Raw genomic sequence first — 18,848 nt, 5'->3', positions numbered from 1 at the left:
GCTGCCCCTATGAATATCCTGGCTAAGGGATTCGACTTACTGTATGCTATCTCAAATTGAAGTCCATATAACGTCACCCGATGTCTATTTACTGATGTCGTCATATCTCAAATCGAGTTATGTCATGCAGACATATTGACTGATTTGTTTTATTTGGTTGAATGCTTTGTTTTATTTGGCTTAAATCAATTTGTACTAATATAATCTTGTGGAATTTTTGCTTACAGAAAGGTGTAATTTCACAATTGAAATTTACAAGGTGGTCAGACGGGCGTGCTCGTTGCCGGTGGCCATCCAGTGGGCGCGCACGGCGGCGGTGCATCGGCCAAGAGCTTTTAATCTGCGGTTTCATCTGCCGATCTAAGAGAGATACCTGAAGATTGATGATCTAATTAAACACAAATTACCAGCACTTAAACTCTTATTACGCCGAAATTCACAGTTTCCACAGATCAGAGGACGGAGTCGGAAAGCAAACAGACACTCGTACAGAAGTACAGACCAGGGGTGGCACCATTAAACATCCTATCTCCCAGCATACAACCGTCGGTCGTCACTCTCAAGTGAACACCCTCCCGGCACTGGCTTTCGTGTTCGCCGAAATATCGACAACACGGATCTCGGTCTTGAGGCCCTTGCCGGCGGCGTTCGCCAGCGGGTGTATGCCGTGGTCCAGCCCGCTCATGTACGCCCGGTTCTCCCTCTCCTTCTGGAACGACAAGCTGAGCTTCTTCTCCACACCTGCACATTCCAAGTAACCGATCGATCGAAAACATAAGATGTGCAAAAGTCATCAAATATATAAGCTGCCAGCATAGCATGTGATGCCCACGTACAATCAGCCAGGTCTTGCCGGAGCTGTCCCTCGCGCGTGATCGCCATCATGATCTGCGGGAGCCCCAGCGGGAGCGCGTCGCCGCGGTCCACCTGCCAGAAGTGGATGGCCTTGCCGTAGGTCTTGCACACCTTCTCCAGGTCCTGGCGCTCGACCATGCCGGGCACGCCCGGCATGAACAGCAACCCGCCCTTAACCTCAAACTCGTGCGTGTGCCACAGCGGTTTCTCGTCGTCCGGCAGCGTCAGGAACACCTTCTCGGAGACGATGTACTCCACGCCGATGAGCCGCGCGTCGGCGCCGGGCGCGTCGAAGACGAGGCACTGGCGCACGTCCTCGGTGAGGTGCGCGCAGAAGTGGTGCGCCTCCACCTGCCGGGTCATGTCGTCCGCGTAGAAGTGGAACGCGCACAGGTGCTGGTGGATCTGGTTCAGCGGCGCGAACCCCTGGATGGTGCCCGTCGCCGTCTCCAGCAGCGCCGTGCCCTTCTCCGTCGGCTTACCGGGCACATCCACGTTGTGGCACGACGACGCCATGGGTCTGTAATTTGGGAGGTTTGTTTTGTTTTTTTGGGTGGTTTTGTGTCTGGACTCTGGGTTGCACGAGACAGTTGCGAATTGAGCTGTTCTTAAGGGAGTGAGCTGTGTTCATGCAGCTGCACACGTGTGAGTCTGGACTCTGGAAGAGATACGTGTCTGCGGATATCCATCTGGTGCGAGCATAGGTGGTGAGACGTGGGCATGTGGCCTTGGCCACGTGGTGTAGGGGAATGCTGCTTTTCTTTTTAATGCTGCTGTGCCGCGGTGGGCACGACGGCCAGTTGGATATGATCTAGACTCACCAAACTGCCGTAACTAACTCATACTCAAAAAAAAAAAAAAACTACCCTAACTTACTGAGAAGACGAGGGGAGTCTGGTCACCACGCATCTTGATCGAAGGTGCAACCAAGATTTCACTGCATCACCTAGGCCCAGACCCTCAGATGATCATTAAGGCGCTGACAATGGATCGAAGGCCACGACTGCTTCTTAAACCTCGTCGACGTCTTCTTCCCCAACGCATCTGCATCACCATTGACCGTATCAACCTCTGCTTCACGCTGACAAATGCTACATCAACCACACGTCTCACCGTCAATCACCATCGACATCGAGCATGAGACGGGGGCGATCTTCATCAAAAGACTCAACTCATCTACCTATTGACGATGGCTTCCGCATGCTTAGGTATGTTTCACACTTTTTCTTTAATGGGTGTTCAATCTAGGGCCGAAGATCATGGCAATTAGGTCACAATTAGGTCTAACATTTAGCATCAGAGCCTATAGTCCTAGTTTTGAACCCATTTGAGCCCCTGTTGCCATAGGTTGAAGTCGATTAGCATGAATTTATGTTGATTAGATACAATAAATATTCAATTTGTTTCGTTTATGTTTATGCTCATGTTTTATGACATAAATGCCCAATCCAGGTTTAGATCGGTGAAATTAGGATTATTTATGTATACATGCTTATGAATTAGGGTAAATTAGTTTTGTATTGATCATGTTTTAGCCCTAATTAGCCTCAAATTAGAGCCAATTGGTCAAGAATTAGATCCAAAATACATGCTTATGTATGTGTTTTCATGATTTTTGGCTCGGATGTGTCGTTTTAGGCTCGGTTTGGGGAAGATGAGCATCATTTGGCCTAGGGTAGAATTAAGGAGGGGAATTGAACCAATTTTGATAGAACCAAGAAGATATACTCAAATCCCTTCCAAATGCTTAAACTCTAAGACCCAATTTTGGGACTACCCAAAACCCTAACGCCCCAAAAATCCGTAATTCAAGAAATCCGACCCTCAAATCCCCAAATTAGAACAAGGCATGAAGATTGCTTACTTTTTGCGCATTGGTGTTGATGAGCCCATGACTCCTTCGGATACGATCAATACCACCAATAATCCTCAAATCATACAAGGTTCAACTACCAGAGCACGTGCACGATAATTAGACCACCAGGTGAACTCGTTCCTTATTGTTCATGTTTCCTTGGATGGATTACTACTAAATTTTTGTGATGTTTTATTGCATAGGAACGTGGAAGAAGCACCACAACCTTACTCGGACGTCACTCCTCGAAGCCCAAGTCTACTCGGACTCAAGGCTGAGCTCTAGTCATGATCGTGGTCGAAGTTGTGGTCATGGTTGAAGTCGTGGTCGTGGTCGAAGTCGAGTCCAGGACAGCACGTCAATAAAACGGGCATAACTCTCTCTAGGCAATCTTGGACATTCTGGAAAGCTTACGACGAGTCCTTTCCAATGGATAGGAGCTCAACCAAATATTCCATATAGTTTAGTCAGAGTCAAAGGAATAAGATACTGCGTCAAAATTTTGAACCCTGCCGGGTTTTGTAATCGTGTCGGAGTTGGAGTCCAGGTTGTGCACGCCTCTCTCCACGGTTGCACAACCCTAGGTCGACCTCCTCACGTCCCCCCTATACATACACAGTAGCTATCGTAGTTTAGGCTTGGGTTTAGCTTAGATTATTCTGTTTAATATAGTTTCGCCATTTACCGGTTTGTTGAACCCCCAAACTTGAGTGCTTCATTGGTAATTAGCAATATTCAGATTGCATCTACCTGTTTTTTCTTGTATTCTCGATTCTCTTGTAGGAAAAGCCTTTTTGGCGAGGTTAACTGCGTCTTGGCATAGTTGATAACCACGGAGTAGTGATGTAGTGGTTGCGAGGGTTCTTGATCTGTTCTGATCGGAGCCTTTGGATCATCAACGTCAAAACTCCACTAATCGACTTATCATATTACCTTCGAAAGATCAGGCAAACGCGCATCAAGTGGTATCAGAGCCTCGGTTGCCCGTTAGGTAATCTCAATTATCCCTTTTATTTCGTCGAGTTCCTTTACCCAGAGTCCAGAAACTTACCAAAAAAAAAAACGATTTAGATCTTAGTTTTTCCGCTATCCAAACTACTTTGTGTCTTTCGCAATATTGTTTTCAATTTTCGCGTTGTTGAGTTTGAGTCTATCGTTGGTGTCTTGTTGCTGGTCATGTCATCGTGTTCTAGTTTCTAGCGTTGAGTCTGCTAATTTAGTCGTTGAGTTACTCGGCTTGCCTAGTCTACTATAGCCTAGTTTGTGTCCCACTCGGGGTCCCGACCAGTCACTCCGACAACGCCTCGGGTCCCGACCACTCACTCGGGGTCCCGACCAGTCACTCCGACCACCCCTCGAGTCTTGACCAGTCACTCCGACCAACCAATCGGGGTCCAACCAGTCACTCCGACCAACCACTCGAGGTCCGACCAGTCACTCTGACCAACCAATCACAGTCCGACCAGTCACTCCGACCATCCACTCATTGTCCGACCAGTCACTCCGCCCACCTTCTCAGATTCGACCACTTAGTCGGAGTCGTCCACCTTCTCGGATCCAACCACCATAGCCGAAACAGAGGTAGCCAGAGTTCAGAGAGAGAGAGAGAGAGAGAAATTTTGTGACCTACATACCTCACTGGTCTTAGAAAAGGCAGTAGAAGAGTTTTGAGTTTGTGTCACATTCACAAAAAAGAAAGAAAGAAAAGAAAAGAAAGCAAGAAGCAAAAAAAAAGAGAAGAAGCAAAAAAAAGAGAAGAAGCAAAAAAAGAGAGAGAATTAAAAAAAGGAATCAGTTTGCATTGCGAATTTTGTTCCATTGTGCTGGTGTCTGTTATAGTTTTCGGCTTGCTTGAGCCAGTTCTAGAAACGTGTTTGGGTCAGCAACTGTGACGAGTACTGTGGACTTTTATTCAGCTTTGCTAATCTAATTTCAATTATTGCTATTCCTTGCTACTAAATATTGCATATCCAAGCTACACCTTCTCTTGATCAGAACGGTTTCTCCCCTTGCAACTACCTCACTCGCACCTGATAAGGAATCACGAACCAGCCACTGGTTGTGCCAACTACTGTGTATGGTAAGAACACTTGCAAGAGCGTGGTAAGATGCTTGAGAGTGTGTGGGCCACCTCCACCACCTAGTAGTCGATAGGGATAATATCTTTTGTTATCTTCTGTCTACTACTAACCATGGAAGGTGAAACATCGGATGCGAAAGAGTGTGTTTTGAGAGAAGAACTCACAATGTTGTTGGATGATCATCGGCAAACTCTTAGTAACGACATTGACAAGAAGCTTGTGGGAACCAATACCGCATTGCAACAACTCAATGGAAGCATTGCAATACTCAATACACGCTTTGATCGATTGGTTAATCTGCTACCGAACAATGGTCGACTGGATCCTCATGTTGTAGCTCATGAACAAGAGGAGTCCGTCGCGGATGAAGAAATTTTGAGGCAAGAACGTGACACCTTTGATGCACGACAACGGAATCGATTGAAATTCAACCGTCAAGGTATGAGAGGTAATGATTTTCAGCAAAATAACCCATGTGTTAATGATGATTCATTTGCTAAGGTTAAGTTTACTATATCATCTTTTGCAGGTGCTCTTACATCTAACCTTGAGGTAAAGAGAATGAACTCGAAACGGATATCGACCATGACGAAGAATTGAGTGTAGTTGCTATGGAAAATTATAGGACTCTCATTGTGCAGCGAGTGTTAAGTACTCAAATGAGCAAGCGAAATAGTTACAATACCATAATCTATTTCAGATGTTTCTCATAGTCAAGGACTTTCGTGTTCGAGTCATTATTGATGGAGGAAGCTGCAACAATTTGGTAAGTTCAGATTTGATCAAGAAACTTTCCTTGCCGACAAGAACACGTCCTTATCCATACCACATTCAGTGGTTCAACAATAGAAGTAAGGTGAAGGTAATGCAAACAGGTAGGGTGCATTTTTCTATTGGTTCATACCATGATTGTGCTGATTTCGATGTAGTTCCCATGCAAGCATGCTCTCTTTTGCTAGGATGACCATGTGAGTTTGATACTGATGCAACACATCATGGTATAAGTAATAAGTACACTCTTATTCTTAAAGGAAAGAAAATATTTTTTTCTACCTTTAACCCCTGCTGAAATTGTGAAATGTGAACAAGAGATAGCTGAAAATAAGAGAAAAGAGCTTGAGAATGAATTTGAAAATCAGCTAGTTGCGGAAAAAGTTTTTCCACCCAAAAAGGAGAAAGCAACAACAACTTCTCAGTCCGATGAAATTAAACTGAAAGGGTGTGTTATGCTTGCCACTAAATTTGACCTTGTTGAAATTTGTGATAATGAGCTACCATGCCATGCTTTGATATGCAAAGATGCTTTAGTTTCACTTGAGGATGTATTTACCTCTTCGCCACCTGCTGTTGCTAACCTTTTGCAGGAGTTTATCGATGTATTTCCAGCTGAGGTACCCCGAGATTACCACCTATTCGAGGGATTGAGCATCAAATTGATTTGATTCCGAGAGCAACTTTGCCAAACCATGCTGCATATAGGACCAAGCCGAAAGAGACTAAAGAAATTCAGCTACAAGTCCAAGACCTTTTGGACCGCAGGTATGTACGAGAAAGTCTTAGCCCTTGTGCTATTCCTGTTCTTTTGGTTCCTAAGAAAGATGGTAGTTGGCGTATGTTTGTTGATTATAAAGTCATTAATAATATTACTATCAGATATCATGACCTTATCCCTAGGTTAGATGACATACTTGATGAATTGAGTGGTTCTATAATTTCCACTAAAATTGACTTGAGAAGGGGATATCACCATATTAGAATGAAACTTGAAGATGAATGGAAGACTGTATTTAAAACTAAGTTTGGTTTGTATGAATGGTTAGTAATGCCTTTTGGGTCAACTAATGCACCTAGCACTTTCATGCGATTGATGAACAAAGTTTTACGTGCTTTTATTAGAAGATTTGTGGTGGTTTATTATGATGATATCTTGATTTACAGCAAGTCACAAGAATAATACTTTGATCATTTATGTGCTGTTTTTAATGCTTTGAGAAATGCACATTTGTTCGGTAACCTCGAAAAGTGCACCTTTTACACAAATCGAGTTTCTTTTCTTGGTTATATTGTTACTCCACAGGGAATAGAGGTGGATGAAGCAAAAATCAAAGCCATAAAAAGCTGGCCGACCCCTGAGACTGTTACTCAAGTAAGAGCTTTCATGGTCTTGCGGGTTTCTATCGACGATTTGTGTGGGATTTCCGCACCATTGCTGCTCCATTAAATGAGTTGACAAAGAAAGGAGTAATTTTCAAATGGAGACCTGTACAAGAAAAAACATTCAAGTTGTTGAAAGGGAAACTTACCCATGCTCCGTTGCTCCAACTCCCTGATTTTGGTAGACCTTTGAACTAGAATGTGATGCTAGTGGGATTGGAATTAGAGGTGTGCTAATTCAAGAAGGTAAACCTGTTGCTTATTTTAGTGAGAAATTAAGTGGGACAAGATTGAATTATTCCACTTATGATAAATAATTGTATGCTTTAGTTCGTGTCCTTGAAACTTGGTAACATTATCTATAGCCTAAAGAATTTTTTATACATTATGATCCTGAATCGCTAAAACATATTAGAAGTGAAGCTAAACTGAATAAACGATATGCTAAATGTATATAATTTATTGAGTCATTTCCATATGCCATAAAACATAAGATAGGAAAAGATAATGTGATTGCTGATGCGCTTTATAGGCGTTATACTATATTATCTCAACTTGATCATAAGATTTTTGGTTTAGAGACCATTAAGGACTTATATGCTACTGATTTAGACTTTAAAGAAGTGATTGAACATTGTACAAAAGGAAAAGTATGAAACAAATATGTGCTGAATGACGGATTGCTCTATCGTGCTAACAAGCTATGCATTCCAGCTAGTTCCGTTTATCTTTTGTTGTTGCAGGAGGCGCATGGAGGAGGATTGATGGCATATTTTGGAGCAAAGAAGACTGAAGATGTGCTGACCGCTCATTTCTTTTGGCCAAACATGAGACATGACATTGAGCGCTACGTGTCATGTTGCACCACTTGCAATAAAGCTAAGTCTCGCTTAAATCCACTTGGCCTTTACATGCCTCTTCCTGTTCCTAATGCACCTTGAGAGGATATTTCCATGGATTTTGTTTTAGGATTGCCTAAGACAATGAGGAGGAGGGATAGCATATTTGTAATTGTGGATCGATTCTCTAAAATAGCACATTTTATACCTTGTCACAAGAGCGATGATGCTACAAACAGAGCTAATTTGTTTTTCAGGGAAATCGTTCGACTACATGGTGTGCCTAATACTATCATCTCGAATCACGACACAAAGTTTTTGAGTCACTTTTAGAGATCACTTTGGAATAAATTGGGGACAAAGCTACTATTTTCTACTACGTGCCATCCCCAAACTGATGGTCAAACAGAGGTCGTCAACCGCACATTATCGACCATGTTGCGGGAAATTCTAAAGAAGAATTTGAGGGTGTGGGAAGAGTGTTTACCACATATTTAATTTTCTTACAATAGGTCAGTACACTTCACCACCAAGGTAAGTCCGTACCAGGTAGTGTACGGATTTAATCCCCACACTCCTATTAATTTACTACCTTTGCCTACTTGTGAAAGACTTAATTTAGATGCTAAAAAATGGGCTGAGTTTATTCTTAAGTTGCATGACATAACTAAAAAGAATATAGGGAGAATGATTGAAAAGTATAAGATTGCTGGAAGTAAAGGTAGAAAGGAAATAAAATTTGAACCGGGTGATTTAGTTTGGTTGCATTTGAGAAAGGATAGGTTTCCAGAACTAAGAAAATCAAAGTTGATATCTAGAGCTAATGGACCATTTAAGATAATTGAGAAAATTAATGACAATGCATACAAATTAGACCTACCTGCAGATTTTAGAGTTAGTCCCACATTTAACATTTCAGATTTGAAGTCATATTTGGGAGAAGAAGATGAGCTTGAGTCGAGGACGACTCCAATTCAAGAGGGGGAGGATGATGAGCCCATGGCTCCTTCGGATACGATCAATACCACCAATAATCCTCAAATCATACAACATCCAATTACCAGAGAACGTGCATGACAATTAAAGTTGATATCTAGAGCGTGAACTTGTTCCTTGCTGTTCATATTTTTTTGGATGGATTACTACTAAATTCTTGTGATGTTTTATTGCATAGGAACATGGGAGAAGCACCACAACTTTACTCAGACGTCACTCCTCGAAGCCCAAGTCTACTCGGACTCAAGGCTGAGCTCTAGTCATGGTCGTGGTCGAAGTCGTGGTCACGGTTGAAGTCGTGGTCGTGGTCGAAGTCGATTTCCAGAACAGCACGTCAATAAAACAGGCATAACTCTCTCTAGGCAATCTTGGGCATTCTGGCAAGCTTACGACGAGCCCTTTCCAATGGATAGGAGCTCAACCAAATATTCCTTATAGTTTAGTCAGAGTCAAAAGGAATAAGATACTGCATCAACGTTTTGAACCCTGCCGGGTTTTGTAATCGTGTCGGAGTTGGAGTCCAGGTTGTGCACGCCTCTCTCCACAGTTGCACAACCCTAGGTCGACCTCCTCATGCCCCCCTATATATACATAGTAGCTATCGTTGTTTAGGCTTGGATTTAGTTTAGATTATTCTGTTTAATATAGTTTCGCCCTTTATCGGTTTGTTGAACCCCAAACTCGAGTGCTTCATTGGTAATTAGCAATATTCAGATTGCATCTACCTGTTCTTGCTTGTGTTCTCGATTCGCTTGTAGGAAAAACCTTCTTGGCAAGGTCAACCGCGTCTCTGCACGGTTGATAACCACGGAGTAGTGGTGTAGTGGTAGCGAGGGTTATTAATTTGTTCTGATCGAAGCCTTTGGATCATTGACGTCGAAACTCCACTAATCGACTTATCATACTTCGGAAGATCGGGCAAACGCGCATCAGGTGTTGCCACTGTTGAGGCTACCAGAGCCATTGCCTTTTTCTTTAGTGGGATCTCTTTCCTCCTCGATCTTCTTCATTGGGCATGGACTCCTCACTGCCCCCTCCCCATGTGCTTCTTGTCTGTTGGATCCAAGTATTCATCGTGTGCATGCCAACAGCTTCACCGAAGTGCTTCCTCTTTCACCACGCGCATCGGGTGTCATCGTAGACCCACTAGCAATGCTGGGCGCAAACTAAATCGCACATGTGTGCCGGCGGATAGATCTTAGGTAGCGCCGTTTTGGCTTCCCTCCTCATCTCTCTCTCTCTCTCTCTCTCTCTCTCTCTCTCTCTCTCGCTGGCGACGTGCACCGCCGGAGCTCACAAATCCACAGCCACCATTTCTTTTTGCCTCTTTCTGGGCCATCACGATTTTCTCAAAGGAGACAGAGTGGAGTGGATTTGGGTTAGGGCAAATGAGGTCGGCCGCAATTTTTACGCTGAGTTGTCAGATTGAATCTGACGACTGATAGCACGAGTGAGCAGTGTCTACGGTTGGTGCATGTGAAGCTGGGTCGACAATGTGTTTCTCAGTCACCAACACCCTCTAGGCTGTGCTTGCAGTTGGGCCACCGCTTGCGTGAGTGACGCTGGGTCCAGCGGCCGAAAAGGCAGGCTAGGCCAACTTCTGTGCTGGGCCGATTTTCCTTTTTTTAATGAATTGGGCTTCTTATCTTTCATGAATATAGCCCAATTAAAGAATGTTAAATGTACAAAATTCATGATTAATTCTCTGGATGAATTGGAACAAATGGGAAGATTTATTCGGAGAATTTTATGGTCAATTTTACATAGGTCCATTATTACATTATGACAAATGTTGATTGTAATTATGTGCCATTTATGTGTTTATTAAAATTCTTTTCCATTTCTGTCCAACAGTGATATGAATTAAATTTTGCATGATTCTAATCAAACCAACATAGGGTTAGTTTCGTGTATATTATTTTTTCATGATAATTTTCTAATCTGGCCTAAATTTATTCTTTAGCTGTTAATGCTTCCAACGTTGCTGCCACAATTGATGGCATTGAGCAGCTCAAGGGAAACAATTTTCCCTCTTGGAAAGAGAAAGTTATGGTTGTCCTTGGTATTCTAGACCTGGACTATGCACTTAGGGTTGACGCTCCCACTGCTTCTGTTCTTGGCGTGCAAAATTATGATGAACCACTTCCATCACATGATATCCATATCTTTCAAGAAGAATCTTAAGCTCAAGCTCAAGATGTTGCACCAGTGCAAGACACACCTTAAGAACCGCAAGTGAAGCAAACACATATTTCCAAGGATCACCTTATTTACTTGATCATTGGGAATCTCTATAGGGGAGTACGGACTTGTTCTCGTCAATATGCTTTATTTTGTGAACATTACTCGTTTGTCTCTTGTTTGTAACCCACACATGTAGATGAGGCTCTTAAGGATTCAGATTGTGTGATGGCTATGCAAGAAGAACTTAACAATTTTACCCGCAATGAAGTATGGATACATGAAGAGAGATCACAAGACAAGAATGTGATTGGAACCAAGTGGATCTTTTGCAACAAGCAAGATGAACTGGTGTGGTGGTGCGCAATAAGGCAAGACTAGTTGCGTAAGGCTTTGCATAAGTTGAAGATTTGGATTTTGGCAAAACATTCGCTCCTGTGCAAGGCTTGAAGTCATCCTTATCCTTCTTGCATTTGCTTCGAACCAATTTCCAATTAAAATTCTCCAAAGATGCAAGCTTTTCTAACTTGTGGTAATTTTTTATGCCTTCAAAACCATTCCCAAAAATTTGGGAAAAATCACTAATATTCTTCACATGGCATGGACTAATTTCTAAAATTATTTCCAACCCTATGTTTCATAGAAAATTTCGTGAGTTCCTTCATCAGGCACCACTTAACATTAATTTTCACAATTTATGTTTAATTGAAATTGCATGTTAATAATTTCTCAAAACAATTAAACATGATGCTAATTATTCTTATGATGCTTAATGACATGCTTAAGCCATTTGGGCTGTCACAAAACTCCCCCCTTAAAAGAATCTCGTCCCGAGATTCGGGTGAAGTGTGGGGAAGAGAGCGAGGAAAAGGAGTTTCCAGGACTAGAACGATAATGGCATCACTAGATGATACGACAGTGCTACATGGCATATTTCTCAAACCTCGGGAAAAGTCTCAGGTTTCTGATTGCCATATTCACCTAGGCAAGTTAATCTTATAACAAGGATATTACAAGATAACAAGGTGGGTGCTAGGTGAGTGACGGTGGTGTCATCATCCTTTCTCATCTTAGTTTACTGACATGACAAAGTTACACCTTCTATTTATATTCATGAGAGAACAAAGGTGAGGGCAGTCTCCTTGGTGACTTGATGGTGATTGTGTACATATATAAGAAAAACAGGAACACAAGATTCCTACTAAGCACGGGTGGTGTGGGCGGAACGATGGAACTTTCATCTACTCAAAAGTGAATGCATCCACTACTGTAGAAACCCCCTTAACTGTTGGATCCAAAACCACCTTCACTGCCAGTTTTGGAGCCGATAGTGGGCAATGGGCAATGATAGTCATGGACTATCACTGCCACTCGGTGGACTAGCAGTGAAGGGCCTTATCACTGCCGGCTCAAGGATTCAGCCGGCAGTGATACCCAAGGCATCACTGCTGGCTAAATCCTTCAGCCAGCAGTGATAAACCTGAAATCACTGCTGGCTGAAGGATTCAGCCGGCAATATTTTGCCTCTCCTCCCTTCCCTCCTCCCTCTCTCTGTCCTCTCTGTACTCCCTCTCACTCCTGATCTCTCCGTCTCTCTCTCAATACATGCATACAATGATACATATATTTAATGTAAATCAATAATAAATGCACCTTCATTAATACATAGTAATGAACACATATTTCAAGTCATAGGCATCGATAAACACGCATCTGTACATAATAGTTCTCATAGGTCACCCTCTGAAAAGTCGATCGAGTTCAGCCAGTCCTGTATCCCTCTACCTCTACCTCCACTTCCTCTCCCCCGATTGGACCACATCTTCGCACTGTCGACTATTGGTGTGTGTACATCCGGGGACGCGGGGGGCTGATGGTGGTGGAGCGTTGGACCCGGTCGCGCCTGATCGACCGCAGCGTCATCTAAGCTCCAGGCTTACCGGCATGTCAATGACATTGAAGTGTGACGCCTAAACGCCTCTACAGTTTGAGCCTTTGGCCTCCTCCGCAACACACTGACGGGCCACCTTCTCGTCCTCCTCCTCCTGGGCACTCTTATGGGACGCAGCTTCTTGCTCCTCCACAGTGCACAGCTGACGGGCTAGCCTCTCATCCTCATCCTAGGCACGCTTCTTGGCCGTTGCTTCTTGCTCCTCCTTCGCATCATCATTGGAAGGCCATCTCATCGATACCAACTTCGCATCATACATAGTAATTCATATCATTCATTAATAAATACTAATTAATGTCATACATTAGTATCGTGTCATTTGGCGAAATATAATACGTTGTCAAGCCCCTTGGTAGCCTTCCTCCTTGTCGCATACTCTCTACTAGAAGGAATGGTGTCATCTAAAGATCTATGACATGTGGACGGCACGATTGGTTCATGAAACTCGCTGTTTGGGTTGATAATATGTTCTAAGAAGAACCCGGCGATCTGTTCTTGAAGGGCATGTATTTCTATAGGTTGTAACGTATTTGTGCATAGTTTCGAGCGCTATGTTTGAAGAATCGAAAGAATTAGTCCCTGAACATGTATAGAAATTGAAAAGACGGTATCAATATGTTATTTCATACCTCAAGATCATTGAACCTAATAGCGTCTCCGTTTGGGCTAAATGCATGCATGTTAGTAACAACATAAAATGCGCAGAGATTGTTGCCAGCTGCCTGCCTGATACACTTCAAGAGGGAGGGATTCGTCAGTGGAATGGATTGAGCCTTTTTATTCAGTAGGAAATGCAAGACATGGATATTCCCTGCGAATTGAAAAGTCAGTTTTTACATCATATTGCTTCCTGAATGGAAGGTAGATGATACTCTTTTTTTGGTATCTTGTGTACGTCCTGTACGTGAATATGAATACCAATTAAACTTAGATGCAATCGTCGAGAAGATTAAATGATCTAGTTAACCTGTTTAGCATGTCGATGAGGTGTTAGTAAGTCGTATGGTCTCTCTTTTGTGAGTCCAAGACAATGATCTTGCTCAAGTCTGGGTGGATGACAAGGAGGATCCAATGAAAACTGCAGAATATGTCACCATAGCAAATTAGTACTAGAATCGAGTTGCCCATAAAATGAGGACACCCTGGCACGCAAACACGTACTCGTAATTTTAGGGTAAGAGTATGAATTTCTTATATTGGTGGTGAAGCAGAGACTTCAATCAGTAGTCCTCGATGAAGTCTGGATTCTCCCTTATAAGTTTCTTGTTCACAAGCCCAGGATCGATGAATCCTACTTACTTATCTAAGTCTTGTCCACATGCTTGGATCTCCATTCTATGAAAGAGAGAAGTTAGCTATGCAATTTCACGGTACAAGATCATATAACATGAATTATATGCATAAGTCACTTACAGAGTCCACACGCCGATTATAGCCACGTCGAGGGCATCTGTCTTATACAATTCATACAAGTCCTTGAAATACACTGAGAAGGAGCCATCCCTGTTGAGGAATAATCATCTGTATATCTTACGGGGAACGCCTGAAAACCCTGTCTGGAATGCTCCAAGTACCATTGATGTAATCAGCGTATTTGAGTTGTAAGGTTTCTTTCTATATTTGGTTTGACCAAAGGTTTGGTCAACTCAAACGACCATGTAACATCCATCTTTTGGATATCCGCTCCCACAGTAAGCCATGCTAGTTCCTCTGCTGTTATTCTTGATTAAGCTAGGAAGTCCGCATTGCTTGGAGCATGCTTAATGATTGGGCCTAACTTGCTCTTAGACTACTTCTTACTGATGCGTTCATAGAAAGTCAGTGGCTTTCTTGAAGCCACCCCCATCTGTTTAACTTTGGCCACCATTTTCGTGAAAAATTTCACGGCATCTTCAGGCACAACAGGCTTCGGTGGAGGTGGTGGAGGATGGAAATGAGACGTGACACTGGCATCCACAATCTTTTTGGTTTCCTCAGCAGTGAGTGAATAGACATCTTTGGGTTCCACCAACTTCTTAGATGCCACCGACTTTTTAGATAATGTCGTCTGCTTGGATACTACGGAACCTGATCGTGTTTTCCAAGCTGGTGGCTGGGTTCTTGATGAGCTTCTTGAGCGGTAGAATTTTTTGAGGCGATGGCTGACGAGGTAGACTTCTTCTAGGAGATGGGTGAGGAGACGGAGATCTAAGAGGCGACGATGGCCCGAGATGTACTGGAGAGTAGAAGTTCTTGGGAGTTGTCCATGGTGGAAACACTATGTAGGTCTTCTCCCACGTGATGAATGTGTGCTCGTTCTCTCCTATAGTGTTCGCCCCCTCCTCTGCGAGGTAGTCCATCTCAACATGGCGGTACTGGTCAACTGCCTTGTCTTCTTTGATGATAGCGTAGCCCTCCGGTATCGGACGTCCGTGCAATTGTTCATGGGAGCCATGGGGATAAGCAACGCCGGAAGCCACCTTGATGGTAATGTTCCTAGTACCAATGTGTAGTTCACATGGTGTCCGTGCTGTGATGAGGTCCATAAGATAAGTGATGGAGTCAGCTCCCGGAACTCCCATAGACGCACAACTACTCTGATGACCACCGGGGCTGGAGCGCACACCATCAATAGACGCTTTCGGCCGTTCCTATTCGCTCACCATGGCACCCTATTGACGCATGAGGGCTTGGGACACTTCTTGTGCTTTTGTTTTTTTGTATGTTCCCTCTCCTTTTTTAGCGCTTGTTCAAGAATTTCCATCATCCTAGCTTGTTTTGGCGCTCGTTCTGCATTTTGCACTGCTTGGGATCTCTTTCGACTCTTGTAACAATTGATGTCACCTGGGAATCCAAATTACCAACCCATCACCCCAACGCCTCATGTGCGACCACCGTGCTCCTTGTTTCCCAGGGCCAAGGTGAGCTCGTCCCTATCCCTGTCTGGCTTGAAAGAGCCTTGTGAAGACTGCTCGTGGGCTTCCGGAAGCTATTTTTGCAAGATCTTGCGTCGCTTCCAGATCTTTGGAGGTTGTAAAGGATAAGCTTCCATCAGATGAGTAAGAAGCACCCCTCCCAAGAATGAAGTGTGTCGATTGTTTGCTCTAGCCCTCCGTCTCAGGTGTGACACCTCTCTCTCGCGGTTCATCTAGCTGTTGTTGCCACTGCCTTTCTTTCATCACGTACCCACGGCTGCCGACTCTGTGGGGGTACAGGTTCTTCTTCGAGTTTGCTTTGTTCACCTCAACCTCTGTGCTTCTTTCGACAACTTGTACTCCATAAAGGCTTGCCAATGATCTTCCAGTTGTGGCTATTTGCGTAAATCTGGCATTGTACCTTTCTGCACATACGTTCTGTCCAGTGTCCCCTTCTAATTTTTAAATGAAAGGCCCATAATCATTAGCGTCTTACGCTTAACTACTTCCATATCTATCTCTTTAGGGAAGTCGAACTTCTCTAATATCTTGGGCCACAAGATGTCATTCTTGATCAAATAAGAAACCACGTGCAGATCACCTTGTTCACCAGTCCACAATCTGTAGTTGATGGTACGTGATCCATAACAGCAATCCCATAGACTGACTTGTATGGCCCTAGAACTCTCTCTGGTGCAGTTGTCTCCCATGCTGGTGAGACCTCCGTGATCATCAATTATCCCGTAGGCATCTTTGAGGGACCTCAGACATGATGCCACTCCTAGGATTGCTCATTGTCGTGACCTTCCGGAGCATCATGCATCTGCGCATAAGCGAAAAAACTATTGAGAACCTATATGATAATATGTACAACAGATGCATTCATCTACTTATGAATTACATCATCGCCTCCACATGCGTCTATTTGGTCCTGGTTGAGGTAGAGGCTAGGGCTACCTTCTTCAATGTTTGATGGCTATTGGGGGTCGTTATCAAGGACCCCCGAAGGCCCTTGGCTTAATCAACCCAGCCTCCTAAAGGCTCGGCCTCTCTAAGCCTCCATCTTCCGAAGCCCTGGCCTTCCGGAGCTGTGCTTTCCGAAGGCTCAGCCCCCCAAAGGCTCGGTCTCCCAAAGCCTCCGCCTTTCGGAGCCCCGTCCTTCCTGAGCCCTGCCTCCCGAAGGCTCAGCCTTCCAAAGGCTCAGTCTCTAAGGCCTCGGCCTCCTGAGGCCCCGGCTTTCTGGAGTCCCATCTCTTGGAGGCTCAGCCTCCCAAAGGCTCGGTCTCCCAAGGCCTTGGCCTCCCACTGCCCGGGCCGGCTTCCAGGATGTTACTAGGTGAGTCATTAGGCCTCATGAAAGATCTGCCAAAAGGGAAGCACCGGTCGTACATTGCATGCGAGGAGGTGACCAGCATTAAATACCTTGGCTAGTGGACGCCGCCCTGACACCCCTGACAGTGCGGTGCCAGGAGGCAGTTGGCGACCGGCTCGCCCCCTTCTGGGGCAGGCACCACGATAATTACCATGGTGGATATTTATCTCCCCGATAGGGAAGAAGGTAGTTATTCGGAATAAGGCCCAGTAATTTGGTCAGATTCCGAATATTTGTACATTATGATAACTTGTACACTAAGCTACGCACAACCCTATAAATAGGAGGCCATGGTCCTCTGGGGAGGAAAAGCAAGATAGTAAAAAAAGGCACAAAAGGTGAAAACACACCAAGTCACGCTGTGATACTCCTCCCAGAGTGATACATTTTTCTACCATCAATACATAGTGGTGTTCCTTCCTCTTAAACTTTATCTCCAAGCTTAAGTCTCCTCCTTAGAAGAAACTCTCACAGTACTTGTTGGGGCAAGAAGAACTCTTGCTCCAACAGTGTGCCGTCTGTGGGGACTCGAACACAGAAGTGCTAAGAGAGGTAGGATGCCGCCCAAGAAGAAGACCACCAAGGCCGCATTGGCAGCGGCGACTCCTCAGTCACGCTTGCTATACGTAGCCAACACCGACAATGGCCCCCCAGCCGGGGGGAACGAGAACCTTACGGCCACCACCGACTCAACCATAACTACAATTGTGGGCGACACCAAAGGGTTCTCTACCCCGGAGACCCAGCAGCAGCGAGGTGAGGCCCGCATAGCGCCCCTAGGGGCTGCGGCCGGCACTGCCACCAAAAAAACCGTTTTGCCCGAGCAGCAATCACGCATGGTGGCGGTCCTGGCGCAGATGGAGGAGCTACGGATGGCCCTGCAGGTCGAATAGGAAGCTGCCCACACCTTCGCTGCCGCTCCCGGGACTGTCGGCACGTTTCTGACCCAGGCTCCACAAACAGACGAGCCCCTCGGCGCAAAGACCCAACCCGTTCGGTCCCCAGAGCCTCGGGGCCGGTGTTGTGAGAACCCCCTGCAGGACCACGACTCTCCCTTGCGGGCCGACCTACAGGCCATGCCCTTCCCAGAGGGTTTTCGGACCCTGAAGTTGCTCAAGTTTAAAGGCGATTCAGACCCCGACGAGTTCGCCCTATCCTACGCCCTAGCCATAGAGGCCAGTGGGGGCGGACCGGCCACCATGGCTAAATGCTTCCCCCTCGCCCTAGAAGGGGTGGCCATACGCTGGTTCTGGGCGCTGGACCCCAACACCATTCACGCCTGGTCCCAACTTCGAGACCTCTTCCGTAGCAACTTCCAGGGCACCTTCGTCGAACCAATAACCTCCAGCAACCTATTCACTATCACGCAGGGGCTAGACGAAACCCTCCGGGACTACTTTCGAAGGTTCTCCCAGACCAAAGCCCAGATTAGGGGTATATCAGACTCTTCGGTCATCGATGCTGCAACCTAGAGCCTGGCTGAAGGCCCCCTATATGATCGGCTGAATCGACGCCCAATACGCATGGTAGAAGTCCTCATGAGCAAGTTCGAGGAATATGTGCGTGCGGAGGAGGAAAAACTTCACCGGAGACACTCACAAGCTAGCGAGGCTTCCCGTGCCAATTCCAAGAGACCACGCTCGCAGGCTGGATCGTCACATGCCCCTGCT

General features: G+C 45.0%; 1 protein-coding gene across 1 annotated transcript; it reads right to left on the bottom strand.

Moving 5' to 3' along the window:
* Positions 1-379: 379 nt before the first annotated feature.
* Positions 380-1,575, bottom strand: LOC133886950 (oil body-associated protein 1A). The gene is made up of 2 exons (XM_062326864.1): positions 837-1,575; positions 380-741 (listed from the first exon to the last, which is right to left on the bottom strand). The coding sequence occupies exons 1-2, from the start codon at positions 1,369-1,371 to the stop codon at positions 560-562; spliced, it is 717 nt and encodes a 238-aa protein (XP_062182848.1). The 5' UTR covers positions 1,372-1,575; the 3' UTR covers positions 380-559.
* Between the last annotated feature and the right edge of the window lie 17,273 nt (positions 1,576-18,848).

This window comes from Phragmites australis, chromosome 12 (assembly GCF_958298935.1).
Source record: "Phragmites australis chromosome 12, lpPhrAust1.1, whole genome shotgun sequence".
Lineage (NCBI taxonomy): Eukaryota > Viridiplantae > Streptophyta > Magnoliopsida > Poales > Poaceae > Phragmites > Phragmites australis.
The sequence above is the reverse complement of the archived record's forward strand: the minus strand, read 5'-3'. Positions and strand labels throughout refer to the sequence as shown.

Bases quoted from the DNA above. Each gene is read 5' to 3' on its own strand.
- LOC133886950 (XM_062326864.1), bottom strand. From the start codon at position 1,371: ATGGCGTCGTCGTGCCACAACGTGGATGTGCCCGGTAAGCCGACGGAG. The intron at 742-836 runs GTACGTGGGCAT...TGGAATGTGCAG, and splicing joins CCGGCAAGACCTGGCTGATT to GTGTGGAGAAGAAGCTCAGC.